The sequence below is a fragment of the Cucurbita pepo genome, chromosome LG16 (assembly GCF_002806865.2).
Source record: "Cucurbita pepo subsp. pepo cultivar mu-cu-16 chromosome LG16, ASM280686v2, whole genome shotgun sequence".
NCBI lineage: Eukaryota > Viridiplantae > Streptophyta > Magnoliopsida > Cucurbitales > Cucurbitaceae > Cucurbita > Cucurbita pepo.
Window position 1 is genome coordinate 7,883,031 of NC_036653.1, and position 23,483 is coordinate 7,906,513.

The 23,483-nt window shown below is 37.2% G+C and overlaps 5 protein-coding genes and 1 non-coding gene across 6 annotated transcripts; 5 read left to right on the plus strand and 1 right to left on the minus strand.

Annotated features, from left to right (window-relative positions):
* The first annotated feature begins 1,446 nt into the window (after nt 1-1,446).
* Nucleotides 1,447-2,736, plus strand: LOC111776964 (probable F-box protein At2g36090). Its single transcript, XM_023656392.1, has one exon. It carries the CDS (start codon nt 1,496-1,498, stop codon nt 2,645-2,647), a length of 1,152 nt encoding a protein of 383 aa, XP_023512160.1. The 5' UTR covers nt 1,447-1,495; the 3' UTR covers nt 2,648-2,736.
* A 164-nt stretch (nt 2,737-2,900) lies between these two features.
* Nucleotides 2,901-2,972, minus strand: TRNAQ-CUG. Its single transcript has one exon. It is a non-coding gene; the product is annotated as a tRNA-Gln (tRNA).
* A 923-nt stretch (nt 2,973-3,895) lies between these two features.
* Nucleotides 3,896-6,378, plus strand: LOC111776962 (probable DNA double-strand break repair Rad50 ATPase). Its single transcript, XM_023656391.1, has 3 exons — nt 3,896-4,596; nt 4,681-4,785; nt 5,058-6,378. The coding sequence occupies exons 1-3, from the start codon at nt 4,225-4,227 to the stop codon at nt 6,234-6,236; spliced, it is 1,656 nt and encodes a 551-aa protein (XP_023512159.1). The 5' UTR covers nt 3,896-4,224; the 3' UTR covers nt 6,237-6,378.
* A 259-nt stretch (nt 6,379-6,637) lies between these two features.
* LOC111776965 (NAC domain-containing protein 40) lies at nt 6,638-8,581 on the plus strand. Its single transcript, XM_023656393.1, has 4 exons — nt 6,638-7,189; nt 7,279-7,532; nt 7,601-7,873; nt 8,206-8,581. Exons 1-4 carry the CDS (start codon nt 6,976-6,978, stop codon nt 8,515-8,517), a joined length of 1,053 nt encoding a protein of 350 aa, XP_023512161.1. The 5' UTR covers nt 6,638-6,975; the 3' UTR covers nt 8,518-8,581.
* A 429-nt stretch (nt 8,582-9,010) lies between these two features.
* LOC111776968 lies at nt 9,011-12,537 on the plus strand. The gene is made up of 3 exons (XM_023656396.1): nt 9,011-9,325; nt 9,538-9,717; nt 12,131-12,537. Exons 2-3 carry the CDS (start codon nt 9,562-9,564, stop codon nt 12,290-12,292), a joined length of 318 nt encoding a protein of 105 aa, XP_023512164.1. The 5' UTR covers nt 9,011-9,325; nt 9,538-9,561; the 3' UTR covers nt 12,293-12,537.
* Nucleotides 12,538-21,499: 8,962 nt separating this feature from the next.
* Nucleotides 21,500-23,002, plus strand: LOC111776967. The gene is made up of 3 exons (XM_023656395.1): nt 21,500-21,890; nt 22,376-22,558; nt 22,666-23,002. Exons 1-3 carry the CDS (start codon nt 21,636-21,638, stop codon nt 22,822-22,824), a joined length of 597 nt encoding a protein of 198 aa, XP_023512163.1. The 5' UTR covers nt 21,500-21,635; the 3' UTR covers nt 22,825-23,002.
* The last annotated feature ends 481 nt before the right edge of the window (nt 23,003-23,483 follow it).

Below are 23,483 nucleotides of genomic sequence, written 5' to 3' on the forward strand. Positions count from 1 at the left end.
AGTTTCTTGAACAAGACACTTAGTGGGTAAATTTATCACAAATTCAAGTAGGTTTGGTTTTGTTGAATATTGGAAAAATATTTAACACTAATATTTACATAATCTCAGTTCTCAACTTGAAAAATATTAGTTTAGGATACTTCTTTAATTTAAAAAATCAATTTTTATTATGTCAATTTTCATCCAATTTGTTTATTCTAATTTTCTTACTTTCAAAATATTTATTTTTAATTATTTTATCTTAATATCCGGTTTGATTTTTTTTTTTTTTTAATTTAGTAATTGTTTGATCTAAGATTTTAGATTTTAATTATGATTGAAAAAATAGAGTATGTGAGATTCTATCTCGGTTGGAGAAGGGAACGAGAACCGGTCATTAGTGTTGGATGAAAGTATCTTACATCGAAATTTAGGGAATGGTCATGGGTTTATAATCAAACAATACTCTCTCTTGGTAAGAAGCTTAGACTCAAAGTGGACAATATGATATTATAATAATCATAATAATGAATCTAATTTTTGAAAGGTGAGATAATATAAATAATTTGGAGTTAGTTGAGGAAAAATGAAAATATTAATATAATGCAAAATGGAAATGAGAAGTCTAATTTTTGAAAGCATAGATAATATAAAGAAATGGGAGTTGGAAGAAACTGCCAAAATTGATGGTTTAAAGAAGAAAAGTTGAGATTTAGTTAGAAATTAAGTGAAAATCAGTCTTTAATCTTTTCATAATCTTCACTTTACTTCACAATTAGTTTAAACATACTTTTATTCTCTTCCTTTAGTAGGTTTGGTTCCCATATTTTCTAATTTAAATCCACATACTCCTATTTAATACTTCAATAAAATAATATAATTTTAAAACTATTAAAAATAAACTAATTTATTGTTTTGGAAAAAAAAAAAAAAAAAGGGCGTCGGATGGCGACGGTGCCGACCACGATTTCCAATTCAACGACGTCGTTTCAATTGATGGGAATGGGAGGGAGCCGCGTTCATCTTCTACGCTCAGGTCAAGGAAGGCACGTGTTTTGCATGCGCCACGGACTCTATAATTTCTTCAATGTGCTAATCAATTTCTTTTTTTTGTTTAATTTTATTTATTATGGATAGTACAAAATTGCGATAAATAGTAAAATCTAGAATTTTTAATTACATTAAAGGCCTAAACTCAAAAAAGGGAAATATTGCTTTAATACTAGATTTGACCCGTTATCTAACTAATACTCTCTTAATTTCATATTTAATTTATAATATAGTTTAATGATATGTGACATAAATTTATAGGTTGATATTCATGAAATAAGAAGGTCGGATATTTTAAGGAACGGATAAGAATGGATATTTTTATTATCTTATGAAATTATTTATGAATATTCCAAAAAGGGTAAAATAAATATCTCAAAAGAATCCCCTGAAGAACACACGGTCTTGCTTTCCTTCCCCCACATGTAATTTTTTTTTTTTCGATTTGATCCAAAAGTTTTGCGAAATGCCAATTCTACCCCAAAATTTGACTGTTACTTTAGTCCTATATAAAACCTCTCAATCCTTCTCTCCATTCTACAAAGCTTTGATCAAAATCATGCCTCCTCCTTATTCCTCTCATCATCCTCCCTCCGCCGCCGACGATGACGGCGACGCCATTGTCGCTCTCCACTCCGACATCCTTCAGACTCATATTCTCACCCGTCTTGATGGCGCGGCTCTGATCTCTGCCGCCTCCGCGTCTTCCCGCTTCCGCCGCCTCTCCAGCGAGGACCAGCTCTGGCGCCGGGTTTGCTCAACCTCCTGGCCGTCAACTACTCATCCGCGAGTCCAGCAGGCCATTTACGCCTTCCCTTCCGAACACCGATCCTTCTTCTCTGACGTTTTTCCGGTGCTCGATTGCCGATCGCTACGGTGTGACCTCAACCGTTCCTCTTCCTCCTCCACCTCTGAATTGATCTCTGCCGTCGACATTCATTACAAGGACAAACTCCTCTTCTCGAAAGTTCACTCAATCGAGACGAAGACGAATTGGTTCCTCGGCTCTCCATTTCGAGTTGACCTAATCGACCCGAAGGATTCGATTCCGTCGCCAATTAGACGCACGGAGAAATACGAAGATTGGCTAGGGCATCTAGAGGAGAATCTAACGGTGAGTTGGATCGTAATCGATCCGATTAAGAATCGAGCGGCGAATATCTCGAGTAGGCAGGCAGTGAAAGCGCGATGGCAGTGGTTGTCCGGCGACATAGAGGTGGAATACACGACGGTGATGGGCGGCGACGGGAGTATAGGGTCGGCGGAGGAGATGGTGGAGTGTGCAGTGGTGGTGAGTTGCGGGGAGAAGGAGGAGGAGGAGGGGATGGAGATGAGCGTAAGGGAGGTGAGTATGCGGATGTTGGACATGGAAGGGAAGCATTTGAAGGGGAAGGAGAGTATGGAGATTTTGGGGGAAGCCATGGAAAGGGGGAAGAGAATAAGGGGGGAGAAATGGGAAGGGAAATTGAGGTTCAGAGAATACGAAGAGCGGAGGAGGTTGAGGAAGGCCAGGAAGGAGAGGACTGAGAATGCTTTGGATATGCTCTGTATTTTTACTGGAATCGCCATTCTCTTCTCTTTCTGCTCTTTCTTCCTCTTCCTCTTCCTCTCCACGTAGATATTTCCCTTAATTTTTTCACATTTTCACTATTAAATGTATAAATATTTCATGAAATACAGGGAATAATACTTATCTAATTATGTCAATAAATATGAATATTTGGAGTCGGTGCCTATTAACGTCAATACCAACAAGTGGGCTTCGGCCCACCAAAAGCCCAATTAAATTTTAAAAAAAACGGGTCCCACCGAAATACCAACAAGTGGGCTCCGGCCCGAGCCCACTTAAAAGCCCAATTAAATTAAAAAGTAGGTCCCACCGAGATTTGAACTCGGGTTACTGGATTCAGAGTCCAATGTCCTAACCACTAGACCATGGGACCATCTGTGTTTTCCACATTTCTCTTACCTTATATTGTATTCATTGTCGAATCAAATTGAATTAAAGATACACGAGTACTTAAGAAAGAAATGCAATATTCTAGAAGGTAAATACACGGTAGATGGATTGTTGAGTATGAGGATTATTAAAATAAGTAGTCCCAGGCTAACTAATACTATTATGATGAAACGAATAAAGTTTGTAGTTTGTAAAGTTGAGTAGGGAAATAGGGTCAAAGGGAGAGGTTTAAAAGGTAAGTGTAACATTACGAGTCTACAATGATAAATGTATGTTGATTGTATCTAAAAGTCACCACCAACTTCCTTTTGTACCCTTTTACCCCATATTTTGTCTTTCCTTACTGCCTTCCTAAGAATATCTGTCTATCAAATTTCCTTTCATTGTTTCTCTACTTTTCAACTCAAAATCTCGGGGGCATAAGCCTAACTTTTGAATACACAAAAAAACACAAACAAAAATCCTACCTCAAAACATCATTAAATGCATTATTCCGAATCCCCTTCTTTTTTGAATGGATAAAGACAGGCCGCGAGCGAACGATCACAACCAATGCATCTCCGCAATTGATTTCATGAACAAAAAAAGGGTTCTGAAAGTCCTAAATCGGTTGATTTAGAGAATGAACATAGATTTATAATCAAAGAATACTCTCTCCATTCACCCGTGACCTTTTAGTGTGACCTAGGGAACAAAACAGCAAACAAAAAGAAACAGAACATTCTTGTTCCACCCAGGAGACAGGAATGGCTGGAATGGCTAGGAATGTAAATCCACAGAACCCAGTCAAGATTCTAAATTGCTGATTTACACGTGGACCCCCGCTGACTGACTGTTGGATGCCTACGTGGCTGCCACTTCATCTCTTTCCCTCTTAAGATTTCTGAAACAAAGGTATTCTTCCCATTCAAACAAACAAACGCCTTCTTTCTTTGTTTCTTTTTATCCTCTCTGTTTTTTTGTTACTGGGTTTCGAGATCCCTTTGAGTCAACACTGCCCGCCCGACCAAAAAATAGAATCTTTAATACTTTCGATTTTTTTCGTCGCTGAATTCAAGGCTCACTCTTTCAAACTTTCCTACTATAAACCAAAACCCTCTCTCACGCTCACATCAACTCCACCGTAATTTCTGCAACGCCCACCGCCGACTAAGTAAACTCTTCACAAAAAATTCCAACCTCTCGGGCTTTCCTTTTATGTTCTTCCCCTTTTTGGGTTTTTTGAAACATAAATAATGTCGTGGACAGACCAGAAAACAGAGAGGAAATGTAAGATTAGAAAACGGGTGTGTTTATCGTCGCCGTCTTCTTCCACTTTGCTCCGTAAGTATAGATTCAAGAAGCCACCCACTTGGAAAATGAACACAAAATCCCATTCTTCCAAGTTATCCTCCGGCGACCTCGCCAACCAGTCGCCGTCGTGCTCAATCGAGAGCGGTGGCGGAAAGGGTAAACATGGCTCTGTTTCAGTTTCAGCCCGGAAATCAGCGGCGGAGAAAACCCAGAAGTTGAAGAAGGAGGTAATCAAAACCCAGGAATTGGTTTCTCAGATCTGGCACTCGTGTTTATCAGATCCGGATCCGAGTTTCAACGTCTTAGAAACAGAGGTGAGTTTATGATTTTGATTTGGGTATTGAGCTCTGGAAAGTGGGATTCGATTGATTAAACTTGTTTTTTAAAAATTTTACAAGGTTGAAGGTGGCAGAGTACAGGGAAGAAGAAGAACAGCAACAAGAACAGGAACAGGGGAGGTGATGGGTGGTTCGAATTTTCATGGCAAAGACTGTTTAATGGAGGTACGATTCATCCATTATTGCTTCCTTTCCACGAAATCATCAATTCTATTCTCTTTTCACCCATCACTTGTTTCGGTTCCTGTCATTTTCCATCTGTACTTCTGCGGCACCCTTTTTTTATTTTTTAATTTGATTTTTTCAAATATTTTAATTCAAGAAAGAATCCAAATGATTAATTATATATTTCTTTAACATCAACAGATTCGCTCTGATTATATTCTTGACCAGATTTGATTATTTTAAACACAATTTCTAAAATCAAATGAATGCAGATTGAAAATGGTAATGTGGTCAAAACCCGTTTGAAGGAAGTGAGCAATTGGCTGGCGACATCGAAGGAGCTTTTAAGAGTTTTGAATCATGTTTGTGGACATGAAGAACAGCGGCAATCATCAGCTTTGTCTCTGATTTCAGCTCTGAAATCAGAGGTGGATCGAGCGAAGAGCGGAGTGGATGAATTAATAATGAAAGAACAGAGGTTCCGTGACGATGAAATTGAGGTTGTAATGAAGGCGGCGTGGAAGAACAGAGAGAGAGCTATTACTTCAATGGCGGATGAAATTGAGGTTGAGAAGAAGCGTAGAAGACAAGCGGAGAGATTGAACAAGAGCATTGCGAAGGAGCTTGCTGATACCAAAGTGTTGGTTTCGAAATTGAGGAGAGATTTGCAGAGGGAGAAGAGAGCGAAGGAGATATTGGAGGAGATTTGTGAGGAGTTGGCGGCGGGGATCGGAGAAGACAGGGCGGAGTTCGAGGAATTGAAGAGGGAATCGGCGAAGGTAAGGGAAGAAGTGGAGAAGGAGAGGGAAATGCTTCGTTTGGTGGATGTTTTACGGGAGGAGAGAGTTCAGATGAAGCTGTCGGAGGCGAAATTTGAGTTCGAGGAGAAAAACGCCGCCGTGGAAAGACTTAAACACCAGCTGGAAGGCTATCTTGTCGGAAATGAGGAACAAGAACAAGACCATTGTTGCAACAAATTTGAGAAAATTAAGGAATTAGAAGCGTATTTGAAGAGAATCAATTTCGGGTCATGTCGAGATCAAGATCAAGATCAAGAACAAGAATGTTCGGATTCAGAGGAAAGTGATCTGCACTCGATTGAGCTCAACATGGACGACGGCGATGACAAGAAGAGTTACAAATGGAGCTTCGTCCATGGCGGCTCTCAAAAGAACACATTCGAAAAATCAAATCCCATTTCTGAGAAAATCCAATGGGGAAGTATTTGCTTGAATACAGCAAACCCATCGACGGCCACCCACCAACAAAATTCAAACAGATTTTCAGAGCTTTTTAGTCATAATCTTCAAGAACAGGGCGATGATCATCAAGTTAAATCTCTCAACTGCCTTCGTGATATTCTATTTCCAGAAACAACGCCAGAATTGGATCAAATTCCAGCTGCTAAAACGGATAATCATAATGGGATTCCACAGATTATGAAGGGATGATCATTAATACACATAATTACGTATAAAAACTCTGTTTTTCGTTTTCTTTTTCATTGGGAATTACTTTGATCAAGAATCTTTTCTTCTTCCACATATCATATATATATTATTCAATGCTTCCAAAGGGCTACTTTCGGTGGCTTTAAGGAAGAAAATACGACCCAAAATGTAAATAGACTGCCACCATATCCAATATATTATTTTAAGAACTTCTAATTTTTTCACTGTTTTTAATTTCGTGTTAAAATTGATGGTTCGATGCTTTGATACCATTTGTTGTATTTTGATATCGCAATCAAAATGTTTTGATACCCAATTGTTGTAGCGGAAGTGGACACAAAATCGATGCATTCGCACATCCACCATTGTGGAGAGTGGTGTTCTTATAACATAAATATCTCAAAACCTTGTTAGACCATACTAAAACTTATTAGACTAAAAATAGAGGAGAGTTAATCACCGAAATGAATGAGAATATATAAAAATTGTTTAGCAATAGGTGATGGTGGCATTCGGCAGCCGACGAGCGGAGCGGAGCAGGGTGGTTGGTTCGAGTGGGCGGAGAGGCAGCGAGCACGTGAGAGACGGCGGAGCAGGGGGGGAACGAATCTGAATACTGGAGCAACCCGGAAGCAGAAATGAAGAAAAGCATAACGCGAAGCACAAGACGGCTTAACCGAGGTTGACGGCGGAGTCAAGAAGTTTTCTTTTCCCAATTCCGAAAGCCTTAAAGAAACGAATGGAATCCAAGGGGAAGGGGACAATGGGAGGAGTTTCAAGAGAGGCGGAGATGTCAATGGCAGCTCTCTCCATGTTCCCCGGCTTCAGATTTTCCCCCAAAGACGAAGAACTGATTTTATTCTACCTCAAGAAGAAGCTCCAAGGCTCCGACGACAGCGTCGATGTCATTTCCGAGATCGAGATTTGCAAATTCGAGCCATGGGACCTTCCCGGTTTGCCCTTTTCTCCTTCCTTCCTTCCTCCATCACTTCCTATCTAAACAGGGCTGATTTCGTAATTTTAAATTTGGTTTTCAAAACAGGGAAATCGAGAATCCCTTCCGACAACGAGTGGTTCTTCTTCTCTCCGAGAGGAAGAAAATACCCAAACGGAACACAGAACAAGAGGGCGACTGAATTGGGGTACTGGAAGGCCACCGGAAAAGAGCGAAACGTGAAGTCCGGCTCGGAGATTATCGGAACAAAGAGGACTCTGGTTTTCCATTTAGGACGTGCTCCAACAGGGGAGAGAACAGAGTGGATTATGCACGAGTATTGCTTGAACGACACCTCCCAGGTCAAATTCAATTGCAATTCTTCCTTCCTTTTTCTTTGCTGCTTACCTAAACTTCTGTATGGCTGCAGGATTCTAATTCCATGGTGGTTTGTCGTCTCCGGAAGAACAACGATTTTCGCCGGAACAACCCCGACAAGGCGAGTTCGAGTAAAGTGCAGGGTTCCGGCGAGGATGGGGACGGCGGAGTTGGACAGAAGGTGGGGGGTGAAAGCGATAGGCTTTCGAAGAACTGCAGCAGTAGTTTCGATTCTCATTCGCTGGAGCAAATTGATTCGGGCATTGAATTCCATCGCAAAGAAACGTCCGACCCGGCGCTGCACGAATCCCTCAGTCGTGAAAAGGTCAGCTTCATCAGATTCTCACGTTCAATTTCACAATTCCCAAATCCGTCGCTTTGCCCTTTTTTAAAATTTCTATTTTATTTTTTAGTATTAAAAATAGCTAACTTTTTTATTTTATTTTTTTATTTTATTAAGAATAGTTATAAATATATATAATTATAGGGTAAGAAAAATGTTTTATTTTTTATTTTTTATTTTTTTATTTTAGGAATCCATTAACCACCACCATCCAACCAAATAAGATTATAATCCAATCTAAATTGTATTATTTGAGTTAAGTTGACAGAATTTTTCGGGTCATAAAAAAAATGATTGGATGTCAATCTTTGAAGGGTAACGGTGAAGATGAAGAATTGTATGCGGATTTGTTGAAAGACGACATAATTACATTGGACGATAATTTGCTATCTGCAACTCACAATCCAACTCCGATGATCATGAACTTCTCGGAAGCAGAGAAACACACCCACTTGCCCATACCAACCACATTGCCAGAGGCGGAGGCCTTGCCATTTCTAGGCAACACTACGAGGAGAATTAAATTAAAGAAGAAAGATCATAACAACGTCTTCGTTAACATTGGCCTTCTAACCTTTCTTCTCATCATTTTTATAGCTTGTCTTCACGTACTTTGTAATTTATAATTATCATGTTCACTGTTACATCTACATTTATGGTTATATTAATGTCACTCTCTCTTTTTATTTATTTGTTTTCAAGCATGTATACATATTCTTCTAACTATGATAGTTGACCCATCCGTATCGTATATTATTTATATATATAAAAAAGACCCGATTTTTTATAGCCCATTTTGATATATTAGACTTTAAAAGTATATTTTAGTCTTTAATTAAAAAAAAAAAAAACTATTTTATCTCAAAATTTTATGTGCATACTTTAGTATAAATAATTGAAAAATAACTTTAATACTAACTTAGTATATTTAAATCAACCAATTAAATACCTATGTGAATTTATGTATTTATTAAAAAACAATAGGATGAAAAGTAAAATAAATATTCTTAAAAATATTTAGAGACAACAAAAATTATTATTATTATTCTTTTTTTTTGTCCTAATATTTAAAAATTTAAGACAATTGTTATTATAATTAGTGACGGTGTGGTCACTTGCGCGCGTTAAAACGTGAAGCTGAAGCGCGTCCAAATTGGAAGCAGTATCTTCTTGTTTGTCGGCGACCTTCTGAAATCGCAAAATAAGCTGTTTGCCATCTTCCAAAGCTTCGCCGCAGCGGTTTACAGTTGAATTGAAGGGTTCGTGACTATCTTCCGCTTCCTTAATTTTCAAGCGATCCACACTGTTCTCCAAAAGTGCGGAACCGCTTTCTGATTCGCCATCTTACGCCAAGTTTAGATTAAAGAAGCTACCACGAATTCCCCGCTTGATCTTCGACTTAGGGTTTTTCTCAATTCTCATAGCTGTCCATAGGTAAGTTCTTCTTTTCTTCATTTTCGATATCCTGAGTTCCATTTAAGCCAAATCGATCATTGTTTGAACCTCATCCAAGGTGAAATCGCTACGCCCAGGGTTGCTCTGTGAATCCTGATTTTCAGGCTTGTTTTATGTCTGTGCGAGGTCTTTTATGCGTTCATATAACTCAATGCGGTGTGATAGTTGAATCTTATCTTAATCATGTGCAGATATATCGACAGCCCTTTGTAAAGATGTCCAGATCCATGTTACTTGTGTTTTTGTTCGTTATTCTCATTATCACTTCTCAATTCGAATGGAAGCAACAACTAGTACCTGAGGTTCATACCAGGGTAAACTCCCAGAAGCAGCAACAGATATCAACGAGGGAAGAAGCAGTTAAGGAGAAGGTAATATGTCCTCTACAATTACACCATCAACCGTACCGTTTTCTTTTAAATGAACTTATGCTTTATGATGGCCTAAATTGAAATCCTTGTGAATATCTGTTTGTCATTCATTTAGGAAGGCTGAATGATTAGTTCAGGCGCACAGGGGTGTAGAGTGTGGATCGGTAGCTGTGTCTATCGAGCTACATTCAGGGTGCAGGATAGTTTCTAATTATGTAATGTAGTGATTTCTTTTCCCTGGGTATAACTTTAGGATGGCATGTTAAGTAGTTTGGCTGGTCGAGCAATAGAAGAAGAATGAATTAGTAATAAATTTAACTCGAGAATTCTAGGAGTTCTAGGATAGGACTAGTGAGCAAACATTGCATGATTCATGCTTCCATTATGAGTTTCAGTTTCCCCCCTAAAAAAAGAAAAAAGTGATCCTAATGCAGTAATATTTAGTTTTCAGGCTGTGACTCTGTGTAAAATGCATCCATTTCCTCTCTATGTGATGCACTAGAAATAAAATAGTAATCTGGCTGATACTCTTGGCAAGATTTCACCAATGAACATTTTAATGATTTAGCATATACATGGCAATAAGTTTGATAATCGAGCCTTTGCTGTGGACATAGTACTGGGTTTGAAGCAGCAATTGTAACTATTGCCAAATTAACGCTTGATTTTTCTGTGGAAGTGTCTAAAAGATATGGAGATTACCCAATCTATCTGAATAGTATTAATCTTTGTTTTCAATTGTTATATTTTGATTATTAGCAAGCCACTCTTTGAGCTATGTTTGAAGAAAATGTCTTAATTACCAATTTGGTTATATCTCATGTCATTTATTAAACTACTCTTTGCTGCAGATGTTACCTTAATTTTAGGACATTAAAAGCTTGCTTGTCCTAATAGAGAAATGAAGAAAGTATAGGTCCTAAGTAGATTGTATGTCCTGGTTAGGAAAGGAGTTGCTCCACACGGTTGCTTGAAAAGTAGCGATTATTTTATGTTTTCTGCCTAAGGTTAGACTTGAATGAAAAATATTTATGTCCTGCATATGGTCAAATGAAAGCTTAAATTATATCTACCCCTGAAAAATGAGCTACATGTCACTGAATGCTGAGGCCAGTTAAATCATAAACGCATAAATTCTTAACCAGGTAGAGAATCATTATCATCCTCTTCATTCTGAGTGCTGTTTGTTGGCCATTTTTTTTTCTATCTGCCTTCCAATTATTGTAAGTTTCTTTTTGAATCTCTTGTGTGATCCTATAATGTGTTATCTGAGTCACATAGATGAGCCCTTGAGATTGTATCTGTTAAATATTTCCTTCATGTTAATTTTTTTTTTAAGAATTCTTCTTTGAGCATGCCTTTAAAGAAATTTATAGAAGAACCATGAAATGTGTGTATCTTACAATTTTATGTTCAAACTAAATATCGTGTTGTAATTTTAAATTTTGACTACATTTTTTCGGTTTTGTTATAAATTATACATTTCTGTTTCATGGAGTTATTGAAGGGGTGATTTTGAGTTTATCAAAAGTTGGAAGACATCTTCAAAACTGGTTTAGGAGCAGAATTGAAAACTATATTTATAGTTTAGGGGTTGAAAAAGTAATCTGGCCTTGAGTAAATGATAAGCATCTTTTCAGCCTAAGATCTTTTCTGTTGAATGTTATAGACTTAATTAACTACACCAGTAGAAGTTAGGTTTAGCTTGACGACTCCTCCATGCTCATGTTAGATAGAACCATGGGGCGCCTTTTTGGGTAAAAAGCAGAAAAATATAACTACAAAAAGAAAAAGGATGAGGGATATTGGTATCTGCACCCGGTAAGCCCATTTAACAGGGACAAAAATAATAAACCAGTTGAAAGCTGAATTTGACAGGCACAAAATTTAAAAACCAGATGAAGAGAATCCTTAAGTCTAATTTTTATTATGATCGTTACCGTCATTATATTTTTATTTAGATTCATATCCTGACTTAGGCTGTGGCACGTTGAATTGCACCTGGCTTTACTTTCAGATTTGGTATAAACGTTGCTGGTTGCTGAGAGGATGATAAGTTACAGGAATTCAAAAATCTGTCAGTTGATGTGGCAGAACTAATGAATTAATAGAAGTTCATAGAGGAACATCATACCAATCCCAAATTTCAATTGCTTGAGCATTACCTACGAGCCGCCATTTTATATGGAATGTATAACATGACATCAAGGGGGATCGTGGGGTTCTTGGAAGTGCTGGTACTTATTTTATTACCTGAGGAATAGACAGTTTCTTGCCACCTTCCCAGATAGACAACTTATCCTGCCGTTTAGTTCCCATTTTTGTCTGAGCTTTGTTTTCTACATCGTGATATTCTACTACGTTTTCTATTCTAGTATAGTCATTTTACACCTATTCTATTGAATTGGTGCAGATATTGTTGTCACAAGAAAGGAATATCCAGAGGCTCAATGAAGTTGTGCGAAGCCTCCGGGAACAGTTGCAGCAGTGCAGAGGCAGGAACATTACGAATGGGACAGCCCTTCTGAGTGGACATATTCTTGAGCTCGAACGACTTCATGTATTAGAGGACTGATGCAAGAACTTCATGGCCAACCACTGATTGCTCGTCTGTTCACTGGTTTTGGTATGGCTTTTTCTTGTGTAGATATATCTCCTATGTTCATAACTGTTTGGCATGTTATTGGCCGTGGATAAAAATATTCCACCAAGCATGAAATTTAATTCTCCTACCAAGGTAGGTTTTTCTGTTCCTCGAAGATGAGAGGTATGTACGATTTAAATTTAATGATAATCATGGTTTATCATTCATTTCTCCTAGTAACTATCGGCACTATTTAGGCTCAATTTACAACCTTAGTCCCCAAGTTGGCATGTTATCTATGTTTCCATTAAAATGCCGTTATTTCTTGGTGAGACATTCATTTCTATACCATTTTGTCAAAGTAAAATTATTGTACCCTCCTATTTTACTAGCCTTGTGTGTCTTCCTTCTAGTAACATATTCTGGTCTTTTTTTTTTTTTTTAATTTCATCTTTTTAACTGTTTAAGATGAATTTATGTCTTATTATTCTTTTTATCAAATGTCTACTCTCACTAAATGTTTTGAGAAAACTAATATGTGAATTGAACTGGGTATGTTTTTTTGGGTGCCAATTGTTAGTAGAATATCTTTCTTAAGGGATCCATCACCTATGCAACCGAGTCATTTGGTGTCGGGTAAGTTAATCTACCTCATGTCATATAAAATGGATTATGTTCAATTTTATAGGTTGGAATATCTGAAGATAGTTCAAGTAATTAGCCTATCATATTATTTACGAAAAGCTGGAAATTTGGTATTAAGGAGGGAATGTTTGCCTCATCAAGTGACTAAAGTTATTTGTTGTACCTAATTCGTGTCATTTTTCCATAGTTCTGGTAGGCAATTAACTCGTTTTACCAAGTTATTATTATTTTTTTTGATGGTGTATAAGCGGGAGTCTTGGAATATTTTACCCTCGTCTGATCGTAAATTAGGTAATTATCACATATTTTTCATTAAGTTCATAAATATGCATGAAGTCTTATAATTGATTTTTCAATGTACATAACAAATGTACGCATGAACATCATATTCATCGTATAGTATAAGATGTAACGCATATAACACCATATGAATAATTTGGAGACGAGAGATTAAAAATGCCGAAGTCGGTCAACCGTGTAAATAAAGTTGGGTAGGGAAAATTGTTTTAGGATTTATATTAATGGTGGGCATAGAAATCCTCGAACAAAGATTTTCACTTTCCTAGAACAAAGATTTATATTAATGTGGGGCTTTGGAGGCGATACCAAACTCCAATTTTGTTGCTGTGGAGTATGGACTACCATCACATTATTGATTTTTTCGAAATACAATGTCAGTCAACGTGACACCCACTGACCTACCCATCACTTAGTTTTTTTCCTTCGCTAAATTAGTGGGCCTTTAAAGCCACCTCTAGCTTAGATTCATACGTTATCCTATTCAACACTATTATTGATTAGAATATGTCACGCCTCAATTTCAACAACACATCACATTATTATTTGTCACACTTTATATCTACTTATTCTCATAGAATCAAACATTCTAAGTCTCAACCACTCTACAAAATTTCGAAATCTGTCTTATCTATTATTACTTTTCTTTTAAAAATATTGAAAAAAAATGATTTGTTTGAAATCAATTAAAAAAAAATATAATTTTATAAGTCATACTTATTTTAAATTTTTACTTAATTTCCGAGAGAAGATGACACTCCTAAAAGCCAAAGAATAAATTTAAAGACATCGATCGAGTTTTAATTTTAGACGTATATTATACATAAAAGAAATAAGGAGTACAAGTTTTAGATTCCAAGTTATTGGAGATTGGACCACCATGCATATTTAATCTTAAAGTCTTCGCAAGTTAAGCTATTCACGTCCTTATGTCGGCTAAATTCAAGTTATTTATATATATATATATATATATGAATAAAAATAGAAAGTAATAATTAAATGCAAGAAACAATTAGATGAGAATTATGAGAGGAGCGTAATTAATAATTTATGGAGAGTGGAAAATATGAATAATTAATTGCTACTTCAACCACCCACCACCCACCATAGCAAATATGATATAGCATACATTTGGATACGGTTCATAAAAACGTATCCAATTATTCACAATATTCCCCTCTTTTATCTTACCCCTTCAATAATTTAATCCACCTCTTTCACTCTCTCCTATAAATTCAATATTTTTACTATTTAATTAAAATTATATATTTTAATTACTCCAATTATATTCAATAATTCCTGAGATCTTAAATATTAAAATATTTTAAGTCTGGTAAAAAATAATGTTAAATATATTCGAATAAATAAATTCATTGTTTTTACAAAAATAAAAAAAGAACATTTATTTGTGCACAGTAAACTGAACAGTGTAGGGATAATTACTAATGTCTTCGGATATCATCATCTTACGTGATTTTTTTATAATAAAAAAATTTTAAAAAAAACTAAATAAAATTTATATCATGATTTAAGCAAAACGTCACATTACATTATTTTTGTTATTGATTTGAATAAATTGATTTGAGACTGGGGACCAGTCATTATAATTAGGGTCTAGCCTGTATTCAATCTAGGCATGTTTCTTAGCATTTAAACGGTAATTTTGCTTTTATTTATGTAATTTTTACTCTCAAATTTATATATATATATATATGTATAATGCAAATAAATTAAAATTGCAAACTTTTATGCATAAAACTAAAATACTATAATTTCGGGATCCCCGAGGTAAATATTGTCCGTTTTAGCCCGTTACATACGACTGTCAGCTTCACAGTTTTAAAACACGTATGTTATCGAGAGGTTTCCACACCCTTGTAAGGAATATTTCGTTTCACTCCCTTAACATACACACAGTTGACTAAAAATTCATAGTTGTAACAATACAAGCTTACTTCTAGCAAATATTGTTTGGTTTGACACATTATGTATCGTCGTCAGTCTCACAGTTTTAAAACGCATTTTTGGTTCCACTCTCAACCAGTGTGGGGTCTCACAGTAGTCCACTTAAAATTAGAACATTCGAGTCTTAACCGACACAAAGTTGACTAAAAATTTAGAAGATCGAAAAAAAAAATAGAAAGAGACAAAGACAATGTAGAGAGGTAGGGAAGATTGTTGTGTTGTTGCAATCTGAAGAGGGGAATAGGGTTAGGACATTGATATTGAAAGAGGGTTGTCTATGGTTATATAATTGAACATCAATAATAATAATAATAATAATAATAATAATAACAATAATAATGTGGTGAATGAATTAATTTCCAAGGGCCCCTCTCTTATTCTCATTATTCTTCTTATTATTATTCTTATTATTATTATTATTATTTAGTTAGGTTTGAATTCCCATATAATACCCTCACCCCTCCTATCAAACCTCACTCAGTCAGTCAGTCACCCACAAATCCATCCTTCCTTTCTTCATTCTCCAAGCTCCAATTTCCCTCACAAACCAAACTTGGTAACCCTCTCTCACAGTCACACTGCGTAACCCTCTCTGATAAACTCATGTTCATTTGTTTTTGTTTTTGTTTGTTTTTTTTTTTTGCATGACTTTGAAGAGGACGATGAGCAAGAGGTCGAGAAGTAGCGAGCCGAAGGTCGAGTTGAGAGTGAACCTGAACCGGTTGCCATCGCCAGCGACGTCGTCTTTGTCGGGGTCGGGGTCGTCGTCGGACATATCGGTGGAGAATTCGTGCTTGGGGTGGGAGGGGGGAGTGGAAGAAGAGATAATAACAAGATCCATGATGCTGGTGGGATGTCCGGGGTGCTTCATGTATGTGATGTTGACCGAGAAGAGCTCCCAATGCCCCAAATGCCACAACAATGTCTTCCTTGATTTCTTCAAGCACCAGCAGCAGCAGCAGCATCATGCCTAGCCAACCCACACCGCCATTATTATCAATNGTTTTTTTTTTTTTTTTTAATTTTTTTTTTTTTTATAACATCTTGAATCCTAGGCTTAACTTTCTGAATCCTCTGTTTCTCCTCCATACGTTGTTGCCCTGTGGTTGCTATCACTAATTCACATGTGCACCTTTTTCTGTGTCCTTTTTATCTCACTCTATCACTATGGATCCCTCCTACACAAATTACTACAACAATCTCGAGATATATTACTATATATATATATATATATAATTTTGTTAGGAATTACGGATCTCTACAATAATACGATATTGTTCACTTTAAGTATAAGTTCGTGTGACTTTATTTTGGGCTGTATTCCTCACTTATAAGTTGTTCATGCTCGATCTTCTCCTAAATTAAGGAATGTGGGAGTTATTTTGAGTAATGTTTGCTAACAAATTTCTAGGAGAGAAAGCAATGGGGAGAGGGAGCACGTGTTGATGTTTCTGCCATTTTCTTTCCTGGCGCCTTCTGCTCCACCGTTAAATTCTGACCTCATTATATTTATGGATATGTACAAATTTCCACTTTTGCTTCTACTAACCAATTTTTTCTTATTTTCTTCTTCCATATTATTTTAAATTATTATTTAGGTATCGTTGAACATAACTGTTTGTGGAAAATATTCGTACTATTTATTAACACTAATCGATAAGAGATTACATGACACTACTACGTTTTGTTTTAATTGAAACGGCTTGAGTTTTGAAAACCTTGATAGGGTGGAAGAGTATTTATAACATAAACTAGTCAAATTATTCCTAAAATAATTGTGTGGAAACCTTATCCTAGTAGACGCGTTTTAAAACCATGAGGGTGGCGACGATACGTAATGAGCCAAAGCGAACAATATCTACTCGCGGTGAGCTTTGAGTGTTACAGTGATATCCTACATAGTCAGCATTACGGTATCTAGCTAGCTTGTAGTCTTTGCTTCTTTTGTACAAAATATCATAATCGATTGTACCTTAGGCATATCTCTGGATCCGTCGAGCTGTCTTCCAAGTTAGGCTTCTTGGGACTTTGTATGTACTGACTAATGACACCAACTTCATTTTCATATACCGCAAGTGCGGGAGGAACCTGTACGAGAACCATAATATCTATATGCCATATTATTGAGAGAACCTTGAGCTATAGACTGGGCCTTATATCTCTCGATTAATCTATATGTGAGACACATCATTTCTTAAACCCACTTGCTAGAGATGCGTTTGATATCTAGTTTCCAAGACTATAATTTCTTCCTCCTTTGCCTATTGTCAAGCGGTATTTTGTGATGCTTCTTCGTATGTCATTCACTCTTTAACTTCATTCGCGGAAGAAAATCAATGAATCCACATAGAGCTGGATTCGAAGACTAGTACCCGCTACCAGACCCAAGAACGGGCGCGACCTGGACTATCGACCCGATCTGACGCCCTATCAACGTCCATCGCGTGTCACGTAGAGAAAATGACGAGAAAAATCCACATGCTTCAGGGATCGAACCCACACTGTCGATGTCGAAGGAGTAAGTCAGTGGGCGACACGTGTCAAGCACCCCAGTGCGACTTCCTTACACCCGAGGCGTGGTACGCGCAAGCGAACCCCCTTTGAGCGCGTGAGGTTCCCTTTTACCCCAATTTGGCACCCGTTCGACTATTTTTCGTCCCTATTTTGATACGGACTTAAATTTAACATGATTGAGGACCTACCAGCAAGCTTTCAAGAAATTTTGGGTTCCCAACTAACGAAAAAGAAAGCTTTGAAGGGTACGCTGCATTCTTGGTAAGTAATCACTTGGATTTTAGGCAAGTAATACTCGTAGGGATCATTAGGACAAGCTAGCATGCGAGCATAATGTACCTTAGGTGGCTAAAATATGTATGATTAGAACATAGAATGAACAATTTGGACATTATTACACGTACATGATAAAACTACCAAATTGTCCTTGAAACGAGAGAATTGAAAAAAATGCTTAATTTAATGTCTTCTAGTGTGGTATGATGGAGGAAGAGATATTCTCATATGTGCTCAGGTGATTAATGGACGTTATCTCTCTGTAGAGCTTGTGATTGTTTGATTGTGTATGATTTATGTTATAGTTTTCATGCATAAGAGCCAGATGCCGAGCAGTTTGCCAACGAGGACACTCGGCTCCCAATTGTGAGATCTCACTTTGCTTGGAGAGGAAAACCAAACATTGGTGAAAACCTCTCTCTCTCTCATGGACACGTTTTAAAACTTGAAGAGAAAGCACGAAAGTAAAAATCCAAAAAGGACAATATCTGATTGGTAGCTGTAGATTTGAGTTGTTATATGAAATATCTAACCATTTATTCCTAAAATAACTAAAACTATTTATTAAAAGAATTAAGTATGTGCATGTTCTTAAAAATGTGCATTTTCTGATCTTATCGAGGTAGCGATATATTTTAATCGGCATAAATTTATAAACATTAATTCTAAAAAAATTATAATATATTATTGGGCGTATAACTATGTGCGGATTGGGCTTTTAACTTTGCGTGGATTGGGCTTTTGGGCTTTACGCCGATTGGGCTTTTGGGTTTAACGTTGTACGGATTGAGCTTTTAACTTGTTCGTATTGGGCTTTTAACTTTGTGTAAATTGGGCTTTTGGGCTTTTAACTTTGTGCGTATTGGGCTTTAAACTTTTTGCGGATTCGGCTTTCGGGCTTTTAATTTGTGCGGATTGGGATGCTTTAACTTTTTGCGGATTGGGCTTTTGGGCATCAAACTTTGTAGGGATTGCGATTTTAAACTTGTTCGTATTGGGCTTTTAACTGTGTGACTTAGGCTTTTGGGCTTTTAACATTTTGCGGATTGGGCTTTAAACTAGTACGGATTGGCCTTTTAACTTAATCCGGATTGGGCTTTCGGCCTTTTAACTTTGGGCATATTGGGCTTTTAACTTTTTGCGGAATTCGCTTTTGGGCTTTCAACTTGTGCGGATTGGGCTTTTAACTTTTTTGCGGATTGGGTTTTAACTTTTTGCGCATTGGGCTTTTAACTTTATCAGGATTGGGCTTTTGGGCTTTTAACTTTCTGCGTATTGGGCTTTTAACTTTCTGCGTATTGGGCTTTTAACTTTTTGCGTAATTCGCTTTTGGGCTTTTAACGTTGTACGGATTGGGCTTTAATTTGTTCGTATTGGGCTATTAACTTTGTCTTGATTGGGCTTTTAAGCTATTAACTTTGTGCGTATTGGGCTTTTAACTTGTTGCGGATTGGGCTTCTGGGCTTCTAACTTTGTGTGGATTGGGCTTTTGGGCCTTTAACTTTTTGCGTATTGGGCTTTGAACTTTTTGCGGGTTGGGCTTTTGGGCTTTGAACTTGTTAGGATTGGGCTTTTAACTTTTTGCGGATTGGACTTTTGGGCTTTTAACTTTGTACAGATTGGGCTTTTAATTTGTTGGTATTGGGCTTTGAACTTTGTGTGGATTGGGCTTTTTAACTTTTTGCGGATTGGGCTTTTGGGCTTTTATCTTTGTACGGACTGGGCTTTTAAACTTGTTAATATTGGGCTTTTAATTTTGTGTCGATTGGGCTTTTGGGCTTTTAACTTTGTGTCGATTGAGATTTTGGGCTTTTAACTTAGTTGGTATTGGGCTTTTACTGATTGGGCTTTTTAACTTTGTGCGTATTAGGCTTTTAACTTTTTGCGGATTGGGCTTTTGGGCTTTTTACTTGTGTGGATTGGGCTTTTGGGCTTTAACTTTTTGCGTATTGGGCTTTGAAATTTTTGCGGATTGGGCTTTGAACTTGTTCGGATTGGGCTTTTAACTTTTTCCAGATTGGACATTTCGGCTTTAAACTTTGTACGGATTGGGCTTTTAATTTGTTGGTATGGGGCTTTTAACTTTCTGTGGATTGGGCTGTTGGGCTTTTATTTTTGTGAGTATCGGCCTTTAAATTTTTGTGGATTGGGCTTTTGGGCTTTTAACTTTGTACGGATTGGGCTTTTAAATTTGTGTGGATTGGGCTTTTGGGCTTTAACTTTATTCGTATTGGGCTTTTAACTTGTTGCGGATTGGGCTTTTGGGCTTTTAACTTTGTCTGGATTGGGCTTTTGGGCCTTTAACTTTTTGCGTATTGGTCTGAACTTTTTACGGATTGGGCTTTTGGGCTTTGAACTTGTTCGGATTGGGCTTTTAACTTTTTGCGGATTGGACTTTTGGGCTTTTAACTTTGTACGTATTGGGCTTTTAATTTGTTGGTATTGGGCTTTGAACTTTGTTGATTGGGCTGTTGGGCTTTTAACTGTGCGTATTGGGCTTTAAACTTTTTGCTGATTGGGCTTTTAACTTTGTACGGACTGATCTTTTAAACTTGTTCGTATTGGGCTTTTAACTTTGTATGGATTGGGCTTTTGGGCTTTCAACTTTGTGCGTATTGGGTTTTAACTTTTGCGGATTGGGCTTTTGGGCTTTTAACTTTGTACGTATTGGGCTTTAAATTTTTACGGATTGGGCTTTCGGGCTTTTAACGTTGTGGATTGGGCTTTTGGGCTTTTAACTTTGTACGGATTGGGCTTTTTAACTTTGTGCGTATTGGGCTTTTATCTTTTTGCATATTGTGCTTTTGGGCTTTGAACTTGTTCGGATTGGGCTTTAAACTTTTTGCGGATTGGACTTTTGGGCTTTTAACTTTGTACGGATTGGGCTTTGAACTTTGTGGATTGGGCTGTTGGGCTTTTAACTGTGCGTATTGGGCTTTAAACTTTTTGCGGATTGGGCTTTTAACTTTGTACGGACTGGTCTTTTAAACCTGTTCGTATTGGGCTTTTAACTTTGTGTGGATTGGGCTTTTGGGCTTTCAACTTTGTGCGTATTGGGTTTTAACTTTTGCGGATTGGGCTTTTGGGCTTTTAACTTGGTGCGTATTGGGCTTTAAATTTTTACGGATTGGGCTTTCGGGCTTTTAACTTTGTACGGATTGGGCTTTTTAACTTTGTGCGTATTGGGCTTTTATCTTTTTGCGGATTGGTTTTTTGGGCTTTTAACTATGTACGAATTGGGCTCTCAACTTGTTCGTATTGAGCTTTTAACTTGTTCGTATTGGGCTTGTGGGCTTTTAACTTTGTGTGTATTGGGCTTTTAACTTTGTACGGATTGGGCTTTTACTTGTGCGGATTGGGCTTTTAACTTTGCTTGGATTGTGCTTTTGGGCTTTTCGCGTATTGGTCTTTTGGGCTTTTAACTTTATGGGGATTGGGCTTTTAACCTTTTGCTGTTTGAAACTGTGTGAAGAAGAATGGTGGTGACGTGAGACGATCGAGGTTGAAGCAAATATCTGGCTTACAACGCTTCACATAAAATTCTGTTTCTCTTTGATCTCGTGGGATTCTCGTTTCCCATCCTCCGAATTCAGAGGGCATGCCTCATTACTAGATTCCGACCTCTGATTTTCTGATAATGGCAACCGCTCCTTCTCCAATTTGCTTTTCATCTTCTTTCATTTCCTCTCCTGCTTCCTTTCCCGATACAAATTTCAGATTTCCCTTTAGTTCTTCTGTTCAACCTCCGAAATTCAATCCCAAAAGGCTCAGGGTTCAAGCCCTTAAAGAGAAAACCGGCGAAATCGAACGCCCATCTCCATCTCAATCTCCGTCTTCCTCTTCAGCAGATGAAGTTACCAAGAAGTATGGACTTGAAGCTGGTCTCTGGAAGGTACCATTCTCTTCGTTCCTTTTCCTCTATCAATCTGCTATGAACTTGAACGGAAGATAGAAGTTAGAAGACTGATAGCATACATTTTAATTACGAACTTACCTTAGGAAGCAAATTTTGCAGTCTATTTATGCCTGATTGTTGTTGTGGAAAACAATAACTTATTGATTTTCTGTTTCAATTGTTCATATTATGTTCAGCCAAAAAGTTCAATGGACCAGAACATAATTTGTAATGATAATGTATGTACTTGCTATCAATACCTCCTCATGATTTGAAAGTAGTAAAGAAGAAAGCAAATTAAATCCAATCAGAAGGTCCATAGGATTTTCAATATACAGTGACAAATAGTTTCCTAACATATTGATCTTCTGTCTCAATTGTTCATATCTCTGCCTTGCATACTGCTAAGATCAATGCCAAAGAATAATGGGTGGTTATCCTTTCCTGGTAACAGCAAATTTGAAATTCATGTTGGTATGCAGATATTTAGCTCAAAGGAGGAGGGTGAAGGAAAAGACAAATCAAAGGGCGATCAGGCAAAGGAGCTGCTTGCAAAATATGGAGGTGCATATTTAGCCACCTCCATAACTCTATCCCTGATCTCTTTCGCTGTGTGTTACGCGCTCATCAGCGCCGGTGTCGACGTTCAAGCTCTTCTGCAGAAGGTAATGGCATTTAGGAAGGGTTCCATGAGTATGTTTGATCTTGATCCTGATCAAATATGTTTCACAAAGGGAGATTGGTTTTGTTTGTAACACTTGAAAATTTGCAGGTAGGAATTTCGGTTGATGGGAATGGAGAGAAAGTTGGAACGTTTGCATTGGCATATGCAGCACACAAAGCAACTTCTCCAATAAGGTTTCCTCCAACAGTGGCCCTTACTTCAGTGGTTGCAACTTGGATTGGGAAGAAAGTAGAGGAAGAGAATTAGCATAACTCCCAGTATTAGTCATTTGTTAGAGGTTTATCTAAGATATTATTTTATTTGATAGTGTATATTCAGCTAAATCCCATATAGATTGCATACTAAATCCCATACAGATGGGCGTTTGATTTCGAAGTTAATAAAATGGTTAAAGAGTCTCAATTTCTTAGACTCTCGAAACTTATTCACTTGAGCGAGACATAGGAGAGTGGAATTTCGTGTGTAGAGGTGAAATCCAAAGGTCTACGAAGGAACTTCAAAAAGTGAAGGTAGCTCTCCGAGTCCCTGTCCACTCGCAAGGGAGCAAACTGTTGTGTATGGAACCTGCTAGCTTATTGAATTGTTATATAGTTTTAATTGTTATATAGTAAAACTATATACGAGAAATGATCATATATATGGTCATATAAAATAAACTATTGTTAAGTGGAGTTGCTATATATAAATTATCTAGCTATACTTGGTAAACTGTATACTGTTATATATATATATATATTTGGCTATATAGTAAATTGTATCATATGATATAAACTTTTTGGTACTCTTCTCACAATATAAACTTTTAACTAATATTCTCTTGCATGTTCTCTATTCTTATTGTGGAGTCCTAACACATACTGAATTAAATACCCTAGTAGTTACTGTGCGATCCTAATACGAACTGA